The 27830-nt window shown below is 41.5% G+C and overlaps 1 protein-coding gene across 1 annotated transcript; it reads left to right on the forward strand.

Annotated features, from left to right (window-relative positions):
- Positions 1-27461, forward strand: LOC135078294 (uncharacterized). The gene is made up of 25 exons (XM_063972892.1): positions 1-194; positions 1619-1730; positions 2126-2273; positions 3253-3706; positions 4090-4300; positions 5106-5392; positions 6185-6377; positions 6846-7791; positions 8146-8323; positions 8858-9015; positions 10070-10231; positions 12097-12191; positions 12625-12793; positions 13014-13142; positions 13502-13558; positions 14316-14436; positions 15307-15378; positions 15666-15735; positions 23534-23667; positions 24134-24291; positions 25134-25271; positions 25781-25928; positions 26138-26537; positions 26663-27070; positions 27170-27461. The coding sequence occupies exons 1-25, from the start codon at positions 119-121 to the stop codon at positions 27459-27461; spliced, it is 5316 nt and encodes a 1771-aa protein (XP_063828962.1). The 5' UTR covers positions 1-118.
- The last annotated feature ends 369 nt before the right edge of the window (positions 27462-27830 follow it).

Genomic DNA, 27830 nt, shown 5'->3' on the forward strand with positions numbered 1-27830 from the left:
TTGAAAGATTTTCTCGGTTTCGTTTTGTTGTGCCGAGAAAAATGGTTTTTCGTGAAGTTACTACGTTTCATCTATGTCATGACTGACCTCTTTCACCTCAGGAAAAATAAAATGTGATATGTTTAAAATGAGTTCTACATCGGCGGTGGTTTGCCGTGAAGTTTTCGATGAAAACAGCCAACCCTCTGCAGAAGGTAAAGAATTCGATAATTTAATAAATTCTTTTATGAAAACTACTTCAAATAGGCTTTCTATAGTTGATTTAACGTATTAATTGTGGCAAAGCTTTTACTTTTTAATTGCCTTTGTATTTTGTACTATGGTCCAATTTATAACATGTATGTTTAGTTCTTTTTGTAATGGAGCTTTTTCACATATTATTTATTTAACTCTTTTGTTTAAATTAAAGTATTGCCTATTCCGTCGTTCTGAGCTATTATGTCATACAGTGTTTCTAAGGATGGGTCAAAATGTATCAGGAAAAACTTAATATTGAAGATAGTATACATGCTAATGGTATTAAATTTATTGTTATAAATTATATTGGTCAGTAAAAAGGTTAAGAGTTGTATATGTTACTGTAAAAGCTCGAATTGCAGTAAATCCTAAGATATTCCAGTAAAACCTAAGATCTACCAATTCCTAATGGTAAATGTCCCAAAAGGTTTGCGATTCGAACTCTTACCACCATTTCGTTGGTAAATCTTAGGATTTACATTAATGGCACGGTAAACGTTGAAAAACAAAACATGTCATAACGTGCTCAGCGCATCTCATCATCATCATCATCATCAGAAATTACTTCAATTGGAAAAAAACGAATCTATCTTAATATTGAAGTTGCCCTCTTTGTATTTCTAGTCGCTCACTTAGTAATGGATTAAACATAACCCACTTTTTGTAAGCTCGTTCTGCATTTGATTATATTAACCTTTAAAGTCCCAGACGGCATACATTAATGCCATAACATCTATTGTGTCTAGATTCGCGGGCCTTGAAGGATTAATCAATATTCGTCGTTAGTTAAGTTAATTTTTCGCTTACTCAAATTCATACCGATCAAGTTATTAAAACAGTAAGTATGCCATCTTCAGTCGCTAAGTTATTTTTTAGTCGATCATGTTATAATTTCCCATTAAGAATTACTCATCGTTTTATTCCTAAAACCAACATCTACCAGCTGACAGAGGTAAAACCTAGCATATACTGAATTCGAATGCTAAAAGCTCGAAAAAATCGTCGTATTTTCAGAAATACTTACATTTAACAACTCATGTCGGTAAATCCTAAGACTTACACTTAAATCTTAAGATTAACCGTAGTTCGAGCTTTTACAGTAACATATACATATTTAACATTTACAATTTAAAATGGTTGTCAATTGGTAATACTTACAAATTCTGTTAATTTATTATCAAAATGTGGAGTGCGAACAAACAGTTAATGTCACTTCAACCTATTTAATATCAGGTTTCATTTATTACCCGACTGCACCAGAAGGATCGTTATGTTTTTACATTTAAACTTAATCTTATAAGTGTTATAAATCAATGTAAAAACTCAAGAAAAGGATTTGGTTGACTGGCTATTGTCAGTGTAAGTTTTAAAATTGTTTCAGAAATCTCCGAGTATGCTCAGCAGCTGGGCATCGACCCTGAGAGTGAGAGCCACCTCCTGCCGCTGGCTCGAGATGGCCTCATGCAAGCGCTGCCTCCACCTTGGAAGGCTTAGTAAGTTTAACACCATTATTATTTTGTTTTTTCTGTTGATGAATTGAAAGTTCTAATTGGATTAAAAGATGCAAAACAGTATTCTAAATGGTGTTACGTGACTTCAGAATGATTGTTTTTTTGAAAAATGTATTCAATTAACACTATTGAGTTTCTTGAGTTGTTACTGAGTTAATGGGTTTACTATTAAATGAGCTTTCACTTTTGAAATGAAACTTGCTGTTTAATAAAAATACTGACATGAAAAATGAGTAACTTATGGTTGAATGAAGATATTCCCTTTGTTCAATTTATGTATTTATTGCTGATTTTCATGACTCCTATATTCTCACAAAACATCTAAAACATTTTAACACTCCTGCTGATATAAAGATCTAAATTAATTCTTATTGTAGCTTTGATGAGAAACTTCAAACACATTACTACTACAACGAAGAGACGAAGAAAACCCAGTGGGATCATCCGTTAGACAATATTTATAGGGAGCTCGTGAAACGGGCGAGAGATGCGTCGATGCAAGATGACACCTGTGCTTCAGTGCAGGTGAGAAACTGGGTCCGTGGCCGAGTCCCACAGTGTCCGACGCACCCGTGGTCGACGCCCCCGATTTAAATTAATTTAATATCATATTTTTTTCGGCTTTTGCACTAAGTACAGTCAACGAAAAGTAATGAAAAATATAATAATTTTGTTATTATAACAAAAATTGAAATGTTGTATTTAATTTTTGGTTACAAATAGGTACTTAATAAAAAATTTATAATTTCAACTTTTATTTGTAGTTAACTAAATGTAGAGTGAGTAGAGTTATTTTAAAGACTGGTTATTTCATTGTTATTATACAGAGTGTTTGGCGAAAGGGTAGACAAAATTCGTGAGTTTATAGATAGGGACGTCGCGGGCACAACTAGGAGTTCGTTTATAAACATTTTTGTGCCTGACTGTACATTTAATTAAAAATTGCTTCAAATCAAATTTCACTGACCGAGGGCGTCGACCACAGGTGCGTCGAATACTGGGGGACTCGGCCACGGACCCGAGAAACTAGCTGCCTAACTATGTAACTGGTATTAGAAATGTAGAGCAATTAAATATTATTTTAACTTCAAGTAATAAAACCGTCTATCTTGAGTTTAACTTTAGAAAACTGTATTTGACAATAACTAAGACCTGTAATGTAATACCTACCTATTTTGAGCTGTTTAGTGGATAACCTAAGTTGTTTATTTATAGCGTCTGTATTAGAGGAAGGCGCTAATGACTGCGACACAGTCTGACTACTGCAGTCATTAACGTTTCATTTTGTCTATGCAAAATTGTAATTGGCTACAAATAAAGTTTATTTATTTATTTATTTGTAATGGAAGTAGGTTTTTTTTAAACCATTATTATGTTTCGAATTGATTTAATGGATCCGATTTAATTATGTGTAATCATCAAGGCCATCAATGTCTTTTCTTCTAAAATTAGTCCTATTAACCTTAAATTCTAGTTCTAGTTTCTAGTTCAATTTGTCTTCTAGGAACTTCTCACATCAGAAGAGAACACAAAAAACCTGGAACGCGTCGAAACAAAAGTTGAAAGCGACGATGACGAACTCACAACCGACAGCGAAAACCAGACGGACGTTAAAGACAACGCATCCGCGACCTTAACATCTGGGCTTAAGCGCTTAAATCCTTTGGGTCGACCGCCGCTTGCGCCTTTAGCAAGACTAGATAAGAAGCTGGGTGATTTGCGGATCTCGCCCTTAAGGCGTAGTATGGACAGTCCATTATCGACTAAGCCGAATCTCGTGAGGAATACTTCTGATAGGGATCTCCTGAGTCGGCAGCCGTTTGAGAGGCCGAAGCAACTCTTCAAGCAGCAGTCGGAGATCATAGACTTGAAGATGCATGTGTTGACAAGCCCTGAGGAAGAAAACTTCAGCCCTCTGCTTTCGTCTGCTAAGATTGACAAGGGATTACCATTGACAGGTAAGAATGGGACCTACTTACGTGTTCATGTAACTATTGATGTAAGAGGCAAAAACAGGATTAGTTAATTAAAATAAACTTCTCTATCTGTCTCTTTGAGTGATGGCAAATATAATATTTTAAGAAATAAAATACAATTAACATATTATTTCATCCTTCGATTATGCAGCCCTTCCAACTCAGATGTTAAAGAAGAGTTTGAGAACTAAACCCATAAGACAATAAATAAAGGAAATGTCTGTCCTTCAGATCTTTTAGTTACAACAATTAAAAAAAAATCCAGTTGGAAAATTTCTAATGAAGCAAATGCCTTGTCATTTTTAACAATCCACAACAGTAGGAATGGTAATTATTTTATTATTTCAAACCAAAACATTTTTTAGGCAAAGGCAGCATGTTCCTCAAACTGTCCAAGTCAGATTTCCCCAGTCCCGACACTGAGAAGTCGCTGCCTCTAGATTCGGTCACCAAGAGCGACCCGCCTAAAGGGATCCTACGCGAGAAGATATCAGACACGCTACAGAGAAAGGCTGACAGTGTTGCCATTGGGAAGAAACAGGCGTCTAGCTTTGAAGAAGACAGAAAGAGTGTTAGGTAAGTAGCAGAATACTATAGTTTTTTAACCAAAAACAAAATATTCAAAAACTGTAAATAATGATAAGTAGACTTTAACTATGAGTGCCTCAAGAGTTAAATTTCTTATTTAAAAAGAACACAATCATACTAATCAAGGTATCACTTTAAAACAATGAGGACTTTCGTTTCGTATCACCAGTTGGCGCAGTGCGCCACTGTAGAGAATGTGAGGCCTTGTTATCTGCTAGTGGCTAAGACCAATTGTCACGCCAAACTGATAACTATACACCACTAAATTTTTATCACCGAAAAAAAAAATCTGGGTAATGAGTTATTGATACTGATCCCATTTGTGCAAAAAAAGAAGTTAAATAAAGCGACTCAAAATTTCCTCCTAAAATTGGTAATTTATGGACACACGCGTCGCTAGCACTATTTAAGTAAGATAATGTAACACTTATTAGAATTCAAAATGGTCTAAGTTAGCTAAGTATGTAATAATAACACTGGAAGCGTGGTCGAGGCGTGAGCGAGACAGACAGATCGATGCAACGTGCGAGCTCGTACGACTACTCTAGCGATCAGCGGAGTGACAAAGCTGTGACTCGTAAAATACGGACTAACGAAAATTTAGTAAAAAAATTAACTTTATGAAAACCATTTCTTTTTCTTTTGCTTTCAATATTCCACACGTTTCTACATAACCTGTTAAAATTTTTTCGGTGATAAAAATTTAGTGGTGTATACTCAGCATCATGGCGCCACTGTAGATCTGACAAATACTTGTGTCAAAAAGGTACTTACCAATAACTAATATTTTTAGATTCAAACTGGAGAACCTTCCAGATCCCACCATCAGTCCAGGCTCGAACAGCTCTTCAGAACAGAACGATGGTCAGAGCTCCATTATTAGTGCGGCCCCCGCTGTGCTATCCCCTATTATCCCCTCGTCGCCCCTCATTCCCCCTGTTATCCCCCCTATTGCCCCTGTGAACCCCTCGATAGTGCTGTCTCCTTTGGTAGCCAGACCGCCTCTGCCGCCGAGGCCGATGGCAGGGGAAAGTCCGAGGGAGGTTAGGAGTGCTTCTATATCCGAGAAGGAGTCGATTGGTGAGTAGAACTGTTCCTATTTTGTATTCTTTTTCATAACTAAATATTTTCGAGGCAAGATTTGCAGTTGAAGCAGTTTTAAACTAACAGTAATTAACTTCACCTGCTACAAATATTAGGCAAATTAGAAAACTGAAAGTAATAATATTTCCTTTCGAAAGATCGGGTTGATAAAGTATTCAATTAAAATCATCCATACCAAACTGGGTACACTATTTGGTTTTTGTATGTCCCGTCTGGGAATCGAATCCAGGATTTCAGGATCAAGTGCCAACTTTTTCGTAGAACTTCTAAATTCGACCCTTTCAGGCTATGCTGTCTTTTAATGAATGCAAAAGACAGCATACGATTTCTTTCAGGACTCAATTAAAAGGACTTGCACTCATTTATAACTTACAGTACTTATCAACAGATCGAATAAGGCCTTTGCCATACTTGACGGATGTCGTCGCGGATCTTCCGCCAATACAATGAATTGCTTAAAAATAAGGGCACACTGAGCGATGAGGGTTTTCGCGAATGAAAAATCCGCCAGATGGCAATACGTAGACGCGAGGTCCAAATGCTGCATGATTGGTTATTTTTGACATGACATTGACAGATTTGTCAAAATCCACCAATCACGCAGCAGTCAGACCCCACATCCACGTCCCGCCATCTAGCGGATCTTTCATTCGCGAAAACCCTCATTGATCGGTCGCTATTTATAGGCAATAACTTGCTTTGCGGAAGATCCGCGACGGCATTTCTGTCAAGTGTGGCAATTGGTTAAAATCGTTATTTTCTACACAGACAGCGACAGTCGCGAAAGCCGAGGCACGTCGCCCAGAAGGCGAGTTCTCCGTCCTCCAGCAGGCGATTACATCAAACCGGACTTATTCCAGAAGAACTTTCAGAAGATATCCGATCTAGTCCGACCCGGGGACATCGAGACCTCCTCGGTGAATCTGGAAGAACCGTCTTTGGAGAAGGAAGCCAGGCCGAGGTAAGTTTTATAATGAAACAACGTTTGTAATACACATTCAGAAACTTTCATGCAAATACCAAATAAAAACATAATTAATTGGTAACAAAAAAAAAAAACAAGTGAAATAATCTAAAAAACGTAATTCGTGATGTCACTTGACAACTTATTCCTTACTGATATCCCATACATACTAGTTAGTGGGCGCGAGTCATTTTATGTGACATCAGCTAAACAAAGTGGGCGTTTAATAACGTTTAATAACATGTATTTAACTTCTTTTGTAATCAAAAGAAGTTAAATACATGTTGAACATTGCTTTAAAATGACATTGCCATACTATATGACATTAAAATGACATTGCCATACTATATGACAATTTAAACAAGTGTTCAACGGATGTTTAACTTTTTCACTAAGCCCCAGTATAATTTTGACATTTACTTCAACAATTACGCGCGGCAAATTATTAAGTATACCCATTTTCAGGTCTCCAATGATCCCACAAAAGAGCAAAATATCCATCAACCTAATGGAGAGCATAGAATCGGAAACCTCAATAGATTCACCTGACCGAGAGTTCGCGAATCTAGACCTAAACGACCTGGACGATTCGAACGACATTCCAGAAAAAGAAACAAACGAAAACATTCCAGACAAAGACTCAGAAAAAGAAAGCCCCAAAGAGGTTGAAGTCACAGAAAACTCAGAAAAGACTTCGTCACATTCCAAAGCGTCTACCAACAAGTCGCGTACCATCGACAGTGTTCCGATACCTCAAATCAAAGTTCCTAACTTAGAATTTATTTCGAAGCAAAACAAACTACTGCATTCCGACTCGGATGATTCCAAAAAGTCTAACAACGAAGAGAGTAAAACTAGATCGGTTAGCGTAGAAGTCCATAAAGCGCCGCAATTGAAAGTTTCTCCCACGCCTAGCTTTGGTTCTGATATGAGATCTCCTAGAGAATTCAATAAGCCTTGGAGTCCCCTATCGACCTTCAAGCCTTTGAACAAAGCGGTAATAGCTCCTCAAATTAAGACCTCAGAATCTGCTTCGAGTCTCGGTAAAAACCTTGCCAGTCCTCGATTGGATGGGGTAATATTATCTCAAGGAAAATCCAACGATAATGTGGTAGTAGTGTACCAGTTTGAGACTCAAGAGGATTCCGTTCCGAAGATTATAAAGTCGCCCATGATTCCTGATATGGGGACCAGGGATATGATTGAGAGAACGAAGGGAGACGAAAGAAGAAGGCTAGAGTTTTCCTTGCAGAAAGAGCTGGAGAATATGAGGTTGGAATGGACTACCAGGGAAAGGAGAATGCGAGCGGAGTTGCAGGAAGAATTTAAGGACGCAGAGGAGAGGTTTTTGACTGAGAAAAGAGTTCGGTTGGCGGAGCAGATTGAAAGGCATAAAAGGGAAATTGAAGAGGTATGTTAATGATTAACATTCTATTATTGGTAGTGGAACATCCTTAGTTCGATTACTGAAATAACCATAAAAAAATATCTAAACTGGGTTTAGATTGTAAATACAGACTGGATTTATGAATGTGGATGATTCATGAATGTTTGGTAAACTTCTTAGAACTAATCATGTGAAGTTAGAGAAGCTAAAACTTATGAACTTGATATTTATTAGAATAGTTAATATTTCTTAAAACTTTGACATAAAAAATAATTTTCATCAACTTGCCTGCTACTATGTGTCTTCTAGTATAACTAATTATTGTTATAAACAAATCTATTCACACAAAATATTTATTCATTAATCTATTTCCAAAAGGCGTTGCAAACAGCAGAACACAACCACCAATTAGCACTGCAGAACTCACTCAAACAACTGGAGGAGCAGTTCAACCACGATAAGGACACTGCAGCAAGGCAGTACGAGGAACGAATGGATAAACTTAAAGAGGAGTACAATGCTAAACTGTTGCAGAGGAAAGAGCAACTGGAGATCGGTAAGTTGGATATTAATAGTTGTGCAGAGTTTTTGTCATAAACAGTTGTTATTGAAAATTTAATTTTAAATGAATGCTATAATGTTTTCTTGAAGAATTTAAAAAAGTGTTATGATAATCCTAAACAAATATCGTCATTCAAATGAGTATTTTACTGTTCCTTAACTACGTGGCTGTTTGCTGCCTCTTGTATACAAACAAACTTCCAAATGTTTGCTTCTCTAATGTGAATTACATAGGCTAAATATTCTTAGTTTGTGGTGGACATTTACATGACTTATAGTGATTCAGTTGAAAACATATCTCATTATTGTAGTGGTAAGGTTCCACCATACTTGGTATTCTTCTAAAAATGATAAAAGTAATTTAAACAAGTACACACGGCCACACTGTTAACTATCCATTTCCGTTTTTGCTCTCGCTCTAATCCAATGGTGATTCTTTGCGATAGAACGAGACGACATGACAGGCAATGGATAGTTAACAGTGTGGCAGATGGTACATCAAACTAAATGTTCGACATGTTTCCATCAGAAAACGAACACGCTCTCACCGAAGTTCGTGAACAACTGCAAACGAGTCTGCACAGGGAAAGGGCTCAAATGGTGGAGGAGAACAGAGCGATTATAGACTCGCTGCGGGACGAACATACCGCTCGGATCACGGAGCTGAGACACGATTATAGGGCTGAGGTATGTTGATAGCCATGTAACTCAGTGTTGTTTTAAATTATAATTTAACCAGTCACAGCAAAATCTCAGGTTGCAAATAATAAATTTTTGAGGGCTTTGGAATCGTTTCAAAAGATGACAGTGCCTGAGGATGGGAGCGTCAGCGAGCGAGTTAGTTAGGCACTAGACCTATCGTCGTCGTTTCAGCCAAATGACGTCCACTGCTGGACAAAGGCCTCCCCCAAGGTTTTCCACAATGAACGGTCCTGCGCTGCCCGCATCCAGGCTCTTCCCGCGACTTTTACCAGATCGTCGGTCCACCTAGTAGGAGGCCTGCCCACGCTACGTCTTCCAGCCCGTGGTCGCCACTCGAGAACTTTCCTGCCCCAACGGCCATCGTCTCTACGAGCTATGTGCCCCGCCCACTGCCACTTGATTTTAGCAATTCTGCGAGCTATGTCGGTTACTTTGGTTCTCCTGCGGAAGATGTCTTCAAGCTTCTGGACTGGAACGGATTTGGCATAAATATCAACGGCGAGTACATCACCCACCTTCGATTCGCGGACGATATCGTAGTCATGGCTGAGACCTTGGAGGATCTAGGCACAATGCTCGATGGCCTCAGTAGAGCCTCTCAACAAGTGGGCCTCAAAATGAACATGGACAAGACAAAAATCATGTCTAATGTCCGTGTTGCACCCACTCCTCTGAAGGTTGGAGACTCTACACTCGAAGTTGTTGACAATTATGTTTACCTGGGACAAACAGTCCAGTTAGGTAGGTCCAACTTCGAGAAAGAGGTCAATCGTCGAATCCAACTCGGATGGGCAGCGTTCGGGAAGCTTCGCCATATACTCACGTCCGAAATACCGCAGTGTCTCAAGTCGAAAGTATTTGACCAATGCGTGTTGCCAGTGATGGTATACGGATTTGAGACGTGGTCGCTTACTATGGGCCTCATAAGAAGGCTCAAGGTCACCCAAAGGGCGATGGAGCGGGCTATGCTCGGAGTTTCCCTGCGTGATCGAATCAGAAATGAGGAGACTAGACCTATAATTACATGTAATTCTTCTAGGTGGAGCGTCTCAGAACCCAACACGCGTGTCATCTCGAAGAATTACGGGCGCGTTTAGCGAGCGAGCGCGCGGCTTCAAGCCGACACCACGAGGAGCGCGCTATGGCTGAGAAGTACAAGTGCTTGAAGGAGAAGTACGCTCGCCTGAAGCATGACGTCAAAGTAAGTAGCACGACACAGTAGGCACTAGACACGCCAATGTGTGTTGCCAGTGATGGTATGTATACGGATCTGAGACGTGGTCGCTTACTATGGGCCTCATAAGAAGGCTCAAGGTCACCCAAAGGGCGATGGAGCGGGCTATGCTCGGAGTTTCCCTGCGTGATCGAATCAGAAATGAGGAGATCCGCAGGAGAACCAAAGTAACCGACATAGCTCGCAGAATTGCTAAAATCAAGTGGCAGTGGGCGGGGCACATAGCTCGTAGGGACGATAGCCGTTGGGGCAGGAAAGTTCTCGAGTGGCGACCACGGGCTGGAAGACGTAGCGTGGGCAGGCCTCCTACTAGGTGGACCGACGATCTGGTAAAGGTAGCGGGAATAACCTGGATGCGGGCAGCGCAGGACCGCTCATTATGGAAAACCTTGGGGGAGGCCTTTGTCCAGCTGTGGACGTCGTTTGTCTGAAACGAACGAACTAACGAACGAACGCCAATGTGAGAGCTACGGGCGCGTCTAGCGAGCGGCCTCCAGTCGGCACCACGAGGAGCCGAGAAGTACAAGTGCTTGAATCAGAAGTACTATCGTCTGAAACACGATGTCAAAGTGAGTAGCACGACACAGTTGGCACTAAACACGCCATCATCATCATCATCATTTCAGCCATAGGACGTCCACTGCTAAACATAGGCCTCCCCCAATGCTTTCCACGTTGATCGATTGGTAGCGGCCTGCGTCCAGCGCTTCCCTGCTACCTTTACGATGTGGTCGGTCCACCTTGTAGGTGGACGTCCCACGCTGCGTTTTCCGGTACGCGGCCTCCATTCCAGAACCTAGCTGCCCCATCGGCTGTCAGTTCTGCGTACTATGTGCCCTGCCCATTGCCACTTGCTAATCCGTCGGGCTATGTCAGCGACTTTAGTTCGTTTACGCCAATATGAGCCGTATTACAAGAGAGCTACGGGCGCGTCTAGCGAGCGGCCTCCAGTCGACACCACGAAGAGCCGAGAAGTACAATTGCTTGAAGGAGAATACGCTCGCCTGAAGCACGACGTCAAAGTAAGTAGCGCGACACAGTAGCACGGCGCTATAGTCTGGTCTCCGAGCACGTAGAATTTTGTCCAATGACCCCAAGCTACTCACTCATCCTTATCGCTCGCGCGTAATTATGTTGCTGTTCAGTTAAGACCACAAGTGGCACTTATGAACGTCAAAATATAGTAAATAATATAAAAAGAAAATGTAGCCCTTATGGGGCACTTTCCTTATCTTTTGGGCCCTACCAGCGCTTCGAGACAAACATATTATTATGGTAAGTGCTGAGAAGAAACGCCGGAACAAACTCAGTCACCACTAATGAGGGCTATCGTTTTAGCGCTCACCAGTTGGCGCCACTGTAGAGTAAGGTCCTGTCACTTGCTAGTAGCGAAGACAGTGGCGCCAACTGGTGAGCGCGAACTGGTAGGAGGACTATCGCATTTGCACTCATCAAGATGGCGCCACTGTAGAGTAAGGTCCTGTCAATCGCCAGGGGTGCCAACTGTTGAGTATAAAAACGATAGCCCTCATTGCCAGGAGAAGAAGTACGCTCGCCTGAAGCACGACGTCAAAGTGAGTAGCACGACACAGTAGGCACTAGATACGCCAATATGAGCTGTATTACAAGAGAGCTACGGGCGCGGCTAGCGAGCGAGCGTATACCCACAAGTTGGTACTACTTGGATATGTGAATGCAATCCATATTACAAGAAAGCTACGGGCATATCTAGCTATGGAGGTGTGACCTCTAATAGATCTATCTACGATATTAGTAGAAATTATAGAATCGTAGAAATAAGAGTCCTTATTGTATAATGATTTTGTTCACAGATGTCAATAGAGCGCCGTAACAAAAGAAGAGAAATGAGCATGACCACGGGATCTGAGACTGAAAAATCTAACTCACATAAAGCGACACAAGAAAGGTCAGTATTTATTATGCCACATAGTTCAGAATATGACAATAGGCTAGATGACAAAATTTCAATTATTTGTCCTACAGATAGATAATAATTAATTACAAAATATAGGCTCGTATTTTTATTTTCTTTCATAACTAAATGATAACAGTGCTACATCGAGTTTAAATGGCGCGTTACGTCACGCCTATGTAGAATTTTTACTTAAAAATGTCGTCACGCGACATTTCAACTCAATTACTGAAATTATTCGATTATGAAAAAAATAAAAAAATACGTGTCCAACATTTTTTTATTATCTGTCTGATGGACTAAATAGAATTTAGATTTCATTACCCAGTCTTCATCCCAATTCTATTGACTACGGGTTGCATATTTTCGATTTCACTCTGTCAATACTTACTCAGTAATTAATATTACCACAATATTATTACCACAGGTGCAAAGAACTCAACGAGCGTTCATCAAGCATAGCAGCTGAGACGGACCAAGGCAGCGGCCGCGCTAACAACAACCCCACTGTAAGATACAACGACAACGAGACCTCGCAGTCCGAGACGCACAAGTCAAGCCACAACAACAACCACAACTGGACCGCTAGAGAGAACGTGAGTGTATTACTTCCACAGGTGTTGATAACATAATAGCAGCTGAGATGGATCAAGGCAGCGGCCGCGCTAACAACAACCCCACTGTAAGATACAACGACAACGAGACCTCGCAGTCCGAGACGCACTAGTCGAGCCACAACAACAACCACAACTGGACCGCTAGAGAGAACGTGAGTGTATTACTAGCACAAGTGTTGATAACAGTCTAGTATAGCAGCTGATGGATCAAGGCAGCGGCCGCGCTAACAACAACCCCACTGTAAGATACAACGACAACGAGACCTCGCAGTCCGAGACGCACAAGACGAGCCACAACAACAACCACAACTGGACCGCTAGAGAGAACGTGAGTGTGTCACTACCACAAGTGTTGATATCAGTCGTCTATAGTCTGGTCTGTGAGCACGTAGAATTTTGTCCAATGAACCCAAGCTACCTATCCTTATCGCTCGCGCGTCATTATATTGCTGTCGCGACTGTGCGACGGGCGCCGGCAGTGAGTGTGCGAGCGCGACAGCAACATAATTACGCGCGAGTGATAAGGATGGGTAGCTTGGGGTCATTGGACAAAATTCTACGTGCTCGGAGACCAGACTATAGCACAAGTGTTGATATTAGTCTAGTATAGCAGCTGAGCTAGACTAAGGAAGCGGCCGCGCTAACAACAACCCCACTGTCAGATACAACGACAACGAGACCTCGCAGTCCGAGACGCACAAGTCGAGCCACAACAACAACCACAACTGGACCGCTAGAGAAAACGTGAGTGTATTACTAGCACAGGTGTTGATATCAGTTGTCTATAGTCTGGTCTGTGAGCACGTAGAATTTTGTCCAATGACCCCTAGCAACCCATCCTTATCGCTCGCGCGTAATTATGTTGCTGTCGCGTTCGTACACTCACTGCGGGAGCCCGTCGCACAGTCGCGTCAGCAATATAATTACGCGCGAGCGATAAGGATGGGTAGCTTGGGGTCATTGAACAAAATTCTACGTGCTCACGGACCAGACTATAGCACAGGTGTTGATAACGGTTGTCTAGTATAGCAGCTGATGGGTCAAGGCAGCGGCCGCGCTAACAATAACCCAACCGTTAGATATAACGACAACGAGAACCGGGATAGCGTGGTTATTTAATTGTAATAGTTTTGCAATCGTGCAATCAAAAACTGTGGAGCACTCCTGTTAATTGACATGCTTTTTATGAGCTCTCCAAACCCGACTTTCCCATAGATTTTATATGGCAAAGGCAAACCTATCACTTTATTCAGTGACCCGATATTATTATGCTATTAATAAAATGAGCTATTTGATTGATTTGACGCCACTGGGCTGTGCTCTTGTCACTTGGATTTATGTAGTAAAAAAAATTTTAAAATGAACAGTTATGTTTTTGCTTTGCTTAGTTTGGGACTAGGCGCAGTGTAAAATGTCCAAAGATATGTATTTATTTATCTTTAGCAGACTTCAAAATTGCAAGAGCTATAATGTCCTCATCTGTATCTTTCATCTTTTTCAGACCATACCATCAGCAGATACGTCCCAAATATCAGCCGTGAAACACCAAAGGCCCCATCGTCGAACTGCCGTTGCTTTCAGAGAGCCGCCTCGCCGTAGGAGGGACAGAGATAGAGATGCAGGTAATTAAAAAGGAAAAAAAGAGATGAATATATTTTTGTTGTGACCACTAGGTATAGGTATTAATGAAGAATGTTCACTAATTTTGTTTTTTAGCTTTCTGTATTCTCTGTTAAAAATTAAAAATACACGTCAAAGAATTATTTCGATACGTCTATTAGTTTCCAAGATATTGAATTTTAAAAGTGCGGGCGGCGGCCGGCCCGCCATTTTATGCGCGTGACGTCATATTACAGTGACTGGCTCATATTTGTATGGGTGGAATCTTGCAAGCTGAATTAAGACCCACTTCCAGGCAACCAATTAAGCTGAAATTTCGCAAACACGTGTGATTTGGATGACCATGCAATATTATGATGACATGGAGCTGATCTGATGATGGAGCTGGAAGGTGGCCATAGGAACTCTATAATAAAACGACTTAAATGCATCGAGTTTGGGCTCGTTCGTTTTGTATTGATGAGTATTTTAATGCTATATAGTAATCAGGGTCTAATGATGAAGCTGGAAGGTAATTCGCAATAAACGACACAATCGCATCAAGTTTGGGTTTGGTTCAATTTTAATTTTTGTGATGGGTCTGGGTGTTAATATGTATGATAAGTTTGTATTTACAAAAAAAAATGTATTTAAGTATGTTTATATCCGTTTTCTAGTGAGCGGACACTGTGAATGTACGTCACGCGGGGTCACGTGACCGTCGGCGGGACTCAATATTTAAGCGAACTTTGAATGCCTATAAAATCATAACTACTGGGTATTTTTGAATGAAATAAAAGCTAATGTATTTGTAAATGTAAAAGCTTAACTGTAACATAGGTTTCAAGTGATTTTGCATACCTAGTAACATTCTCAATTGCAATTGTTTTTAGGTGCAACCACTGATTGTCAAGACACGTCCGATGCGACAACCGCAGATGAAAAACCGAAAGAAGCTGTAAATGGTAAGAAAAGAATGGTCTGAATAAAATTGACATACTTGTTACTTTTTTTAAATACAAAAAAAAAATAGGAGAGTGAAATTAAGATAATAATGATCTTTGTTCCATCATTACTTTTTCTATTATCTTAAAAGGAATTCAGGACTAGGGCATAGAATGATAATACCTAGAGAATATTGTTGGTGCAATCAATCGAAAATTAAAAAATACTGTATAAAGTTTAAAAATATGCACAAGATATACTAAGTTCACATACTAAGATATCATGAGATCGTTATTTTTTGTCATAGGACATGGACGTCGTAGGTGCTTTACAAGATTAAAATCGGCGTCCACTTCGCGACTCAACTACTCACCGAAGTAAGGACATTATTTTATTATTAGCAGTCTGTCCTTTTCTTCCATTTCACATATAGTCTTTTTCTGCTTATATCGTCGAATATTGTATGAATTTCAAGCACTAATCTTTACATTACGTTGAAGCCTGTCATTGGTCTCATTATTGCTTGAGTTTGAATCAAGTTTTGTGCTTTCTATAAATTTCTTTGTACAGGGGGCGTAGTGTGAGTTTACGTCAAACGCATTCGATGTCGACTGCGTAAAAAAGTGATATTAAATGTATGACGGATTTTACACGCCCCTAGTGGAAACTTTCAAGAATTAAAATCTTCATTTATATTTTTTAACGCGCTCGCTAGTGACGACGTTTGATGTAAACTCACACTAAAAAACGGACGTCTACAAGCGGCCTAAGGCCCAGAACAGACGGTGAAACGCAACTGCAACGAAACTGCAAGTTTCTGATGATTCTGATGAATGAAACTGAAACTGAAAGTTTCAAACTGGTCGCGTCATGTGTGGTCTCTCAACGGACGCTATGGCAGAAACTTAGATGCAACTCAAAAGTAGTTTCGTTGCAGTTGCGTTTCACCGTCTGTTCTGGCCCTCAGAATATTTTTTTTTAAATAGCACTTATAACAACAGCTTATGTGCTGTCGTTTGTAACTGAAATTCTCATTATTATTGTTCACACACTTCACATCACACGATTAAATAACACAACTTCCGTAGGCTGATAAAAACTTTATTAAACCAGTTATGCAAATCACCCTATAAAGTCCAAAAAAAATCAAATGTTAGCGCGAGTCAATTACGGTCAACGCCATCTATTAACGAAAATTGGAACTTAGTTCCGCGCGGGGGTGGCGCTACGAAAAGCGCAAATACATTTTATCTTAATCTAAACATTGCCGCCAGCCAAGGACGACTTAGTCCTTTCAATAACATTAGGATTCTATAGGGAGCATACATATTTTAGTAATAGGACGTTTCAGAATCGTGTCACAGCATTTAACTGTCACTACACGTACTAAGCCATCATTTCCGGGATGGATCTCTGTTACTCTACCTAGCAACCACTTAGAGGGAGGAAGGCACTCATTTTTGACAATTACTAAATCGTTTACCTGAAGGGACCTTTGCGGAGAAGACCATTTGTATCGATTTTGAAGAGTGACTAGGTATTCCTGAGTCCAACGCTTCCAAAATGACTGTAACATGTGCTCTACATGTTGCCAACGATTAAGTCTATTCATCGGTATATCGATTACATCTTCATGAGGAACCACTGAAGGTGGACCTAACATTAGAAAATGACCAGGGGTCAGGGCGGTAAAATCATCTACTGAATCGCTTAAAGCAGAAATGGGACGAGAATTGAGACAACATTCTATCTGGGCTAAGAGGGTACTATACTCTTCAAAGGTAAGTCTGGTGTCTTTTGTAACCCGGTGAATATGATGTTTAGTGGAGCGCACACCGGCTTCCCACAGGCCTCCAAAATGAGGCGATCCTGGGGGAATAAAATGCCATTCAGTCCCGTCAGAAGCTAGAAGCTCTCTTAATTCTACAGGTAGGGACGCTTTACATTTATTTAGCATTCTAGCGAGCTCAAAATTGGCACCAATGAAATTAGTTCCACAGTCAGAATATAAATGAGCACAATGACCACGGCGAGCTGTGAACCTCTTAAAGGCAGCGATAAAGGCATTTGTTGATAGCTCAGACACGAGCTCTAAGTGTATGGCTTTTGTGACAGTGCAAATAAATATGGCAATATAAGCCTTAATTGAGGCAGCGGTTCGAAGCTTGGAAGATTTCAAATAACACGGACCGGCAAAATCTACACCACTACTAGAAAAAGGCTTCGATATAGTTACCCTGGCTGCTGGCAAGTTCCCCATCAATTGAATAGCAAACTTGGGAGAGTATCTCACACATGCAATACATTTTCTAACATGCAACTTTACTAAAGATTTAACATTTGTTATCCAATAGTTAGCACGAATAACATTTAACATAAGCAAGGGGCCTCCATGCAAAGTCCTTTGATGCGTTTGGTTCACTATCAATTTTGCTAAATGAGATTTTCCTGATACGATCAATGGGTTTTTAGTGTCACGTGGGATAGGCGCGTTTTTTAATCTACCACCAACTCTTAAAAGTTGATTCTCATCAATAAATGGATGTAAAAAGTATAAAGGACTTTTCTTGGAGATACCTTGACCAGTTTGCAAAGCATTAATTTCATCAGAGAAATAGCAATTTTGTGACATTTTAATACAACAGTTCATTGCAAATCTTAGTTCATTAGTGGTTAGATATTGAGGAAATTCATTGGATAGTTCGTTCTTAGAATTAATTTTAGCTTGAATTCTTAGTTTACAATTTTTCACAAACCGTAAGCAATATGCAATCACTCTTTTCAATCTCATTAAGTTGGAATAATTTTGTATAATCAATTCATCGGGTAGTTCATCAACATTAACTGCATGCGCAACGACTTTATACTCTAAATCAGTTTCATGCAATTCATTATTCACAATAATTTCATTAGAGGAATATAACCAATGCGGCCCACTCCACCATAGTTCATGTTCTGGCAGTTGTGCAGGAGGAATGCCTCGCGAAGCACAATCTGCTGGGTTGTCTTTAGAGTTTACATGATGCCATTCACTAGATTTAGTAACATTCAAAATCTCGGCGACGCGATTACCCACAAACGTTTTCCAACTATTAGGATGCTTCTGTAACCACGCTAGAACTATGGTAGAGTCGGTCCAACCATAAACATTACAATCAGGCACATTTAAACAAGTCTTAACTCTGTCCATTAATTTTGCTGTCAATACAGCGCCACACAACTCTAGGCGAGGAATTGAGACTTGTTTTATTGGCGCTACCTTGGTTTTGGCTGCCACTAATTTAACTACAATCCCGGAACTGTCAATTATGCGAAGAAAAATAACTCCTGCATATGCTGCGTTGGAGGCATCACTAAAACCGTGTATCTCAACCTTTAAATTCGTGTTTGTAACCCCAATCCAACGTGGTAAATTAATAGTTATCATGCGGTTAACTTCATCTCTAAACGACAACCATTCTGTTTGAAAATTGACGGGAAGTTCGTCATCCCAGCCAACACCAAGGAGCCATAATCGCTGTAAAAATATTTTAGCAACAATAACCACCGGAGACAACCAGCCCAAAGGGTCATAGATTTTAGCTATGTCTGAAAGTACTATCCGTTTAGTCAATTTTTTCTGTGAATCTTGTGAAAAATTAATTTTTAATTCAAAACTGTCCTTTTTTGGATTCCATTTAACACCTAAAGCCGTTATTGAATTTTCCATCACAATATCAAATGACTCTTGTGGTTGGCTGCCGTCCTTTGGTAAGCTATTTAGAACATCAACTGAATTTGTACCCCATTTATGTAACACAAAACCTCCACTTTGTAACAAACCAATTAACTCCTTACACAAATTAATAGCGTCATTTTCTGTATCACATCCCGACAACAGATCATCCATATAAAAATCGCACTCTAGAACACTCGCGGCGTTAGGATATTTACAACGCTCATCACTTGCCAACTGCTTTAACACTTTGATCGCGAGATACGGGGCACACGACGTGCCATACGTAACCGTACACAACCGATATTCACTGATTGGGTCTGCAGGGCTTTTTCTCCAGACGATTCGCTGATAATCCTGGTCTTCGGGTCTCACGAGTATTTGTCTATACATACGCTGGATGTCGGCTACCAAGCAGACTTTGTGTTGACGCCAGCGTAAGAAGATGTCACGAATGTCGTGCTGAAGAGATGGACCAATCAGTAACTTCTCGTTCAGTGAAGTACCTGAACTTGTTTCCACAGAGCCGTCAAAAACGACCCGCAGCTTTGTGGTTGTGCTGTCTTCTCAAAGGATTCCGTGGTGCGGGAGATAACAAACGTCAGGCTTATTCAAGTCTGCCACAGGAACCTTTTCCATATGCTGTAGATCCTCGTACTCATCCATAAACCCCTTATAACGTTGCTGGAATACCTCATCGCGCTGGAAACGACGTTCCATGTGCAGCAAACGTTTGACAGCAAGGCTCTTCGATTCTCCGAGCGGTGTTCCATTCTTTTCAGTCGAGAACGGTAGAGCAACAATGTAACGCCCAGAGTCAGTGCGAGAATGCGTCTGTTCAAATATCTTCTCACACTGTGTTTCACTTGCTGTCTGTGTACGAGTTTGTGTGTGTAGCTCCTCCGATTCCCAGAACCGCTGTAAAATGTCATCTGTCTGAAGTTGGCTGTGCATAACAACGATCTCCTTCATTTCAGTGTGTGGTCCCTCAACTTTGCCTGAAATGAGCCAACCCAGAAGCGAGTTCTGTGCGATAATTGAGCTATATCTTTTGACACCATCCATCAAAATTTGTGCGTAAATCTCTGCTCCTAATAGAAGGTCTATCCCACTTGGTCGACTAAACGTGGGGTCTGCTAACGGCAATTTGTGTAATTCAGAGGCGCAGGTTACATTTATCTCTTTTCTAGGTAAAATAGAAGCTAGGGTTTTCAGTACGTGAGCTTTCACTTCCAAAACAGGGTTTTCATCGTGTAACGAGTATAAATTGAAACCCACGACTTCTTTAGAGACTGTACTGACCTTCGAATCAACACCTGTAACTCTGCTGTATAGATGTTCCCTGTGTAGTCCTAATCTCTGAGCGGCTGATGTTGTGATAAAAGACGCCTGTGAACCTTGGTCGATCAGCGCTCTCAGGGAGTGTCTTCTGCCATCCTTGCCTCGAATCTGTACCAATGCCGTAGCTAACAAGACCTGTGTTCCGGTTATATCAGCCTTGTATACCGCCAACTGGGATGTGTCATAATCTCCAACCTCTTCATCTTCTTCGTTATCAACTTGGGTAGCATGTGTTTGTTGTGTCTCTGTAGTATTCAGGTGCAAGAGTGAGTGATGACGTCGCTGGCAAATCTTACACGAAGTGTTTTGACGACAAAATCGGACACTGTGCTTCGGAATAAGACAGTTGAAGCACAGCTGTTTTTCTATAGCAACGTCACGTCGTTCTTCTGGACTCAATTTGGTGAAATCTTTGCAACTGTGTATATAATGGTCCTTACTACAGAGTGTACATATTGGTTCAGCGCTGGCCTTAAACGATTTCAACGGTGGAGTGCGATTCACTGTCGTTTCCTTCGGAGTGGTGATGTTTAATGACTCAAGAGTTCTAAATCGCATCTCCATGAAATCCAGCAGCTCCTTAGTAGTTGGAATATCACGTGATCCTCCCAACCTCTGCTCCCATAGTCGATGACTTTCACTGTCGAATTTACCGACAATGATGTGCGTAATCAGAGGGTCCCAGTTTGTAGTCGATACGCCCACATTATTCAATGCGTTCAAAGTTTCATTTGTGGTGTCTAATAATGTGCGTATACTAGGGTGTCCCATAATTTTCAAAGTTTTAAATTTGTAACGCATAGGTCTTAGTTTTGTTTGTTTGCCTCTAAAACACTCGGAAATAAATTTTTACTTTATTTGGAGTACGATAACCCGTGCCGACTTGCATCGAAACATGTTGCACGGCAGTAGCGGTGCGTATTCGCGGTATTGTCATTTGTTCTCAATTAATCATCACGACCAACTTACCAGCTCTGATGAAAGCCTTAAGGAACTCTTAACATCCACTTTCCAAAAGGTATATGAGAGTGTTGACAAATTGATTTCCAAAGCAGCCTTGAGCAACTTTAGTCAACATCTTTGTTACTTCATGTCAGAAGAAATTGCCGTTTTATCACTCTTTGATGATGAAGGTAATGAACAAACACCGTCAATACTGTAGTAAAAGTACAAAGAGAGAGTATGTATGATTCTGGGAAGATATACATTCCATCTGAAGAAGGTATGATTATTTCTATGGTAAATAGGACTAGTACTAATTTTTTTATCATGTTTTTAATGAATTGATAATAATACTGCCTTATTTATTGTTGCTGGAAACCCATTGAGTGATTTAGTGTCTGTCAAGACTATACATTTATTTTTTCCATTGAAAATTGATAAGAATTTTCCCCTGAGACCCATTTCTAAATGAGATGAAGATGTTGCCTATTTAAAAGCAAAAAAGTGCTTTCTTTAAGGGTAGTTAATGATACAGCTGAGAGAGCTATAAAGCTTATGCAACATTTTCATTGTTTGATCACTGCAAAGGAAGAGAAAAAGCTATTTTTGCTACGCACAGTGTAGCAAAAATCAGGCCAATATTCAGGAGCATGGAAATCTGTATCTAGAATGTAAAAAAGGGACCCTCAAAAGTAAAATATATTGTCTGATATCTTCTTTATATAAATATTTTATAAAATTTAAATATTTTAATTGATTAAGCTACATAACCAAAGGGATAAAACCAGCATTTTTCAAAATCTTCAGAGCTCAGTCGGCACGGGTTAATGTTGACGTAGGAAGATGAAATTTTGTATTTAACTATGTCTGAGTAGTACTAAAAGAAATAGAGGGTATGCATTTCAATATCTAAAAAAAATTTTTTTTCAGCCATTTATGGGACACCCTAGCGTATACCCTTGGCTGATTCTGACGGAAGTTTCTTCTGACCAATAAATCGTGTGATGTGTGCATGTACTATAAGTCTCTTATTATCGTATCTAGCCTCCAGCAATTCTAAGGCCTTCGTGTAGTTTGCCTCGGTTAAGGGAAATTGCCTCAACAATAACTCGGCTTCGCCCTTGAGATTGCTCTTCAAATAGTGGTACTTCTGGATGTTGCTTAACTCTGAGTTATTGTGAATTAATGATTTGAATAAATCATAAAAACTAGTCCACTCATTGTAATTTCCCGAGAACGATGGTATTTCTATGGCAGGCAACTTAGTTCTCAAACCATATTTTGCTGGGGCGGTCACAGTGATGTTTTCACTGCCTTTGGTGACCGTGTCTAACTTGGGGGCCAATTCCTCTAAATGTTCCTTCATAAGAGTCTTCAGTTCTAAATAATCATCCTCACAGTTGTAATAAAAATCTTCTCTAAAATATTGCAAGTCTTTCCTCTCCTCTGTTGTAGCTAATTCCAGTATTTCCAAATGATTTCTTTTAAATATTACGAAGTTTGACTCTAATAACTCTAATCTTGTGTCTATGTATGGTTTGGTGACTCTACTTTTCGATTTCTTATAATTGCTCAAAAGTCTATTTATTTGTGATGATAATTCCTCTTGTCCCCGTAATAGTGCTTGAATACCCATTTTAATCACTTATTGTTTTTCGTATCAAAATTAAACTGTCTCTAATTCATTAAGTCCAGTCTTTTCACCATACAAAATCCACCGAAATTTTTCTAAGTCTTTTTTCCATACAACAGATTTCACAATTTTTCTAAGTTCTTAAACACTGGAATTTGCACTAAGTTCAATTTTCTTCCTAATTTATCAGAGTCACTCTACTTACAGTTTTCCTTGCTACGCACCGCACACTAACCACAATCCGTAAAAATCACTGCGATCCAATAGTGCACTGCAATCCAATCCTTATATCCGGCTCGTTAAGGTCCAAATGTTCACACACTTCACATCACACGATTAAATAACACAACTTCCGTAGGCTGATAAAAACTTTATTAAACCAGTTATGCAAATCACCCTATAAAGTCCAAAAAAAATCAAATGTTAGCGCGAGTCAATTACGGTCAACGCCATCTATTAACGAAAATTGGAACTTAGTTCCGCGCGGGGGTGGCGCTACGAAAAGCGCAAATACATTTTATCTTAATCTAAACAATTATTGCAGAAGAGGCGAAGGCTGGTCAAGCCCGCTTGAATCTCTGCGGCAGCAACTCAGAAAATTAGATGACTTAGAAGACCAGTTCCCTGATCTGGCCTGTCAACCGGCCTACAGCTTAAGATACCCTTTTACGGAGTTAGGTAAGTTGATTAGTGTCACGAAAATTTTATTTAAACTCTTATGTGCTATTGTGTTATCAAGATTTCTAACAAAATTATTAAATGACTTCAGAGGATTATTGAAGAACTTAAAAGATTGGGCATGTTGTTTTTTGGTTCCTCAGAAATCCTCCAGACTGAATCTTCATAGGCTAAGTCAGTATTAAAAGCTTCATTAGCCTATTTTTTTTTTCAATTGTAGGACTAAATTACAATAAAACTTCTATCAGAGCCATTTTCACTGGTTTCTGATATAGTTTCAGATAGTACTACCTAACAAATAAAGTTTGTTGATTACCGTTGGCTCTTTCTGTTAGATATTTGGTCCCAGCGAATCAAAAAGTTGGACAATCTGGTAGATAAGTTCCAAATATGTTATCAGTTTCTTTAACATCAAGCAGCGAAAGTTGCCCTTAATTGAAAAATATGTTAATATTTGTCCCTCTAGGTGCGGTCACCACAGCAGATACACCCGAGTTGGAATTTGTACGGCACAGGGCTTTAGTGGAAAGAGAAGGGATGCGACGGGCTCGCGCTGTGTTGAAACGGAGACGCGCCGCTTTGAGAGAAACTAGGGCTTCACTGTCGCCTCATAGGGCTCCTTCGGTAAGACATTCCATATTTAATTACTGTTATATTTATTATAATTTACATAATTACAATTATTGAAACAAAATAATATTAAAATTACCTACTTAGATACTGAATAAAAGTGAATAAGGAACAACGCAGGACTTAATACACTACCCTGTAGGCCTTAAGATGCGCGCCGTGATAACTTTTATCGACGTCAAAATGTATGGACAAAATCGATAACATGGCGTGATAAACACTTATCGCGGCGCGCATCTAGGATGCACTTTTCTATAGGTTTAGTACGCTGTAACGGTACTATTAGTTCCTCTTAAAATTCTCAAGACTCAAGAGGCGACCAAGTTCGAAAATATCCTCATAAGGCCTCCCCTACCCTTTTTGCGTGACGAATCAGGAATGTAGGAGAACCAGAGTGACTGACATAGCCCGCAGAATCGCTAATATCAAGTGGCAATGGGCAGGGCACATAGCTCGTAGAGCTGATGGCCGCTGGGCAGGAAAGTTCTTGAGTGGCGACCACGAGCCGGAAGACGTAGCGAGGGCAGGCCTCCCACTAGGTGGACCGACGATCTGGTGAAGGTTGCGGGAGGTGCCTGGATGCGAGCGGCGCAGGACCGGTCTTTGTGGAAATCCTTGGGGGAGGCCTTTGTCCAGCAGTGGACGTCTTTCGGCTGAAACGACAACGACGACGACCCTTTTTGCTAGGCAGCGAGCGAGTGTAGTCCAAATCCATCATTTGCCTCTGTTAAATCAGAGAGGGTAATTTTCCTTTAGTGGGGACCTAATGATGATGATTCTTAAATGATTCTTACTCATACGAGTTAGGGTCGTTATTACAATAACTTCTACCTTAGGAGGAACGCGAAGCAACTGAACTAGAGGTGGCGTTACACCGAGCGCGGGCGTTACTTGGAGAGAAGGAAATAAGGCTGAGACACATTGAGCGCGCGCTGCGAAGGCTCGCCGACGCACATCCACCTCCGTTGATACAGGTCAAAGGCTTGATCTAGGTTTTTCTAGAATTTTCGTTGCGTCTTCCATGGTTATTGATTTTGTTCTCTTATTTTCTACGTTACTTCACTGTGATTGTTGCATTATCCAACAGAGTATTTTTGGCGTAAATGTTTTATTTTGCTAGGTTCTTCATATTATGTCTTAATTGGGTTCTCACCACCTTATTTGGTTTATTTATTCAACGCTAGACTTGCGTCTTATTTTGAATATCGTTTCTGCTGTCCTAGTTTGTCACATTGTTTTTTTCTTCTTCTCCACATCACATAGAATTTTTGTTGCGCTTTTGATGTCGTCGCCTGCCTTTTAGATAGTTGTTTCTTTTAATATACCGCTGCTAAATATTTTTTTTTATGCAATTATTTCCATCCATACATTATTACAATCACGCTAGTATTTTTTATCTTATTTATTATAACGATACCTACTGTACTGTCTGACTACTATGGGTGAATGTTAAAAATTAATAAACGAAATATCTTCTACACAGGAAGCAACAACGAGCGATGCGTCATCCGGCAGCGAAGCAGCAGTGGTGGAGAACGAAGCGGGCGGCGCCGTGCTTCGGTCGCTGCGGGCTTTGCATGCGGATGTTAGGGACATCTGGCGCGCTTTGGATGCTAGGAGGCCTCATACAGGTGAGATGACTAAGAGATTCTAAAGCAACAACGAGCGAAGCGACATCCGGCAGCGAAGCAGCAGTGGTGGAGAACGAAGCGGGCGGCGCCGTGCTTCGGTCGCTGCGGGCTTTGCATGCGGATGTTAGGGACATCTGGCGCGCTTTGGATGCTAGGAGGCCTCATACAGGTGAGATGACTAAGAGATTCTAAAGCAACAACGAGCGAAGCGACATCCGGCAGCGAAGCAGCAGTGGTGGAGAACGAAGCGGGCGGCGCCGTGCTTCGGTCGCTGCGGGCTTTGCATGCGGATGTTAGGGACATCTGGCGCGCGTTGGATGCTAGGAGGCCTCATACAGGTGAGATGACTAAGAAAGATTCTAAAGCAACGACCAGCGAAGCGTCATCCGGCAGCGAAGCAGCAGTGGTGGAGAACGAAGCGGGCGGCGCCGTGCTTCGGTCGCTGCGGGCTTTGCATGCGGATGTGAGGGACATCTGGCGCGCTTTGGATGCTAGGAGACCTCATACAGGTGAGATTACTAAGAAAAATTCTAAAGCAACAACTAGCGGAGCGTCATCCGGCAGCGAAGCAGCAGTGGTGGAGAACGAAGCGGGTGGCGCCGTGCTTCGGTCGCTGCGGGCTTTGCATGCGGATGTGATCCGACATCTGGCGCGCTTTAGATGCTAGGAGGCCTCATACAGGTGAGATGACTAAGAAAGATTCTAAAGTCAACCAGCGAAGCGTCATCCGGCAGCGAAGCAGCAGTGGTGGAGATCGAAGCGGGCGGCGCCGTGCTTCGGTCGCTGCGGGCTTTGCATGCTGATGTGAGGGACATCTGGCGCGCTTTAGATGCTAGGAGGCCTCATACAGGTGAGATGACTAAGAAAGATTCTAAAGTCAACCAGCGAAGCGTCATCCGGCAGCGAAGCAGCTGGGTGGAGAACGAAGCGAGCGGCGCCGTGCTTCGGTCGCTGCGGGCTTTGCATGCTGATGTTAGGGACATCTGGCGCGCTTTGGATGCTAGGAGGCCTCATACAGGTGAGATGACTAAGAAAGATTCTAAAGCAACGACCAGCGAAGCGTCATCCGGCAGCGAAGCAGCTGGGTGGAGAACGAAGCGGGCGGCGCCGTGCTTCGGTCGCTGCGGGCTTTGTACACAGATGTGAGGGACATCTGGCGCGCTTTTGATGCTAGGAGGCCTCATACAGGTGAGATGACTAAGAAAGATCCTAAAGTCAACCAGCGAAGCGTCATCCGGCAGCGAAGCAGCAGTGGTGGAGATCGAAGCGGGCGGCGCCGTGCTTCGGTCGCTGCGGGCTTTGCATGCTGATGTTAGGGACATCTGGCGCGCTTTGGATGCTAGGAGGCCTCATACAGGTGAGATGACTAAGAAAGATTCTAAAGCAATGACCAGCGAAGCGTCATCCGGCAGCGAAGCAGCAGTGGTGGAGAACGAAGCGGGCGGCGCCGTGCTTCGGTCGCTGCGGGCTTTGCATGCAGATGTGAGGGACATCTGGCGCGCTTTGGATGCTAGGAGGCCTCATACAGGTTAGATGACTAAGAAAGATTCTAAAGCAATGACCAGCGAAGCGTCATCCGGCAGCGAAGCAGCAGTGGTGGAGAACGAAGCGGGCGGCGCCGTGCTTCGGTCGCTGCGGGCTTTGCATGCAGATGTGAGGGACATCTGGCGCGCTTTGGATGCTAGGAGACCTCATACAGGTGAGATGACTAAGAAAGATTCTAAAGCAACGACCAGCGAAGCGTCATCCGGCAGCGAAGCAGCTGGGTGGAGAACGAAGCGGGCGGCGCCGTGCTTCGGTCGCTGCGGGCTTTGCATGCGGATGTTAGGGACATCTGGCGCGCGTTGGATGCTAGGAGGCCTCATACAGGTGAGATGACTAAGAAAGATTCTAAAGCAACAA

The sequence above is a fragment of the Ostrinia nubilalis genome, chromosome 14 (genome assembly GCF_963855985.1).
Source record: "Ostrinia nubilalis chromosome 14, ilOstNubi1.1, whole genome shotgun sequence".
NCBI lineage: Eukaryota > Metazoa > Arthropoda > Insecta > Lepidoptera > Crambidae > Ostrinia > Ostrinia nubilalis.

Coding starts and splice junctions, on each gene's coding strand:
- LOC135078294 (XM_063972892.1), top strand. CDS start 119: ATGTTTAAAATGAGTTCTACATCGGCGGTGGTTTGCCGTGAAGTTTTC. Junction 13,143..13,501: donor ACTGGACCGCTAGAGAGAAC/GTGAGTGTGTCA, acceptor GAGACCTCGCAG/TCCGAGACGCACAAGTCGAG. Junction 27,071..27,169: donor TGCGGGCTTTGTACACAGAT/GTGAGGGACATC, acceptor GTCATCCGGCAG/CGAAGCAGCAGTGGTGGAGA.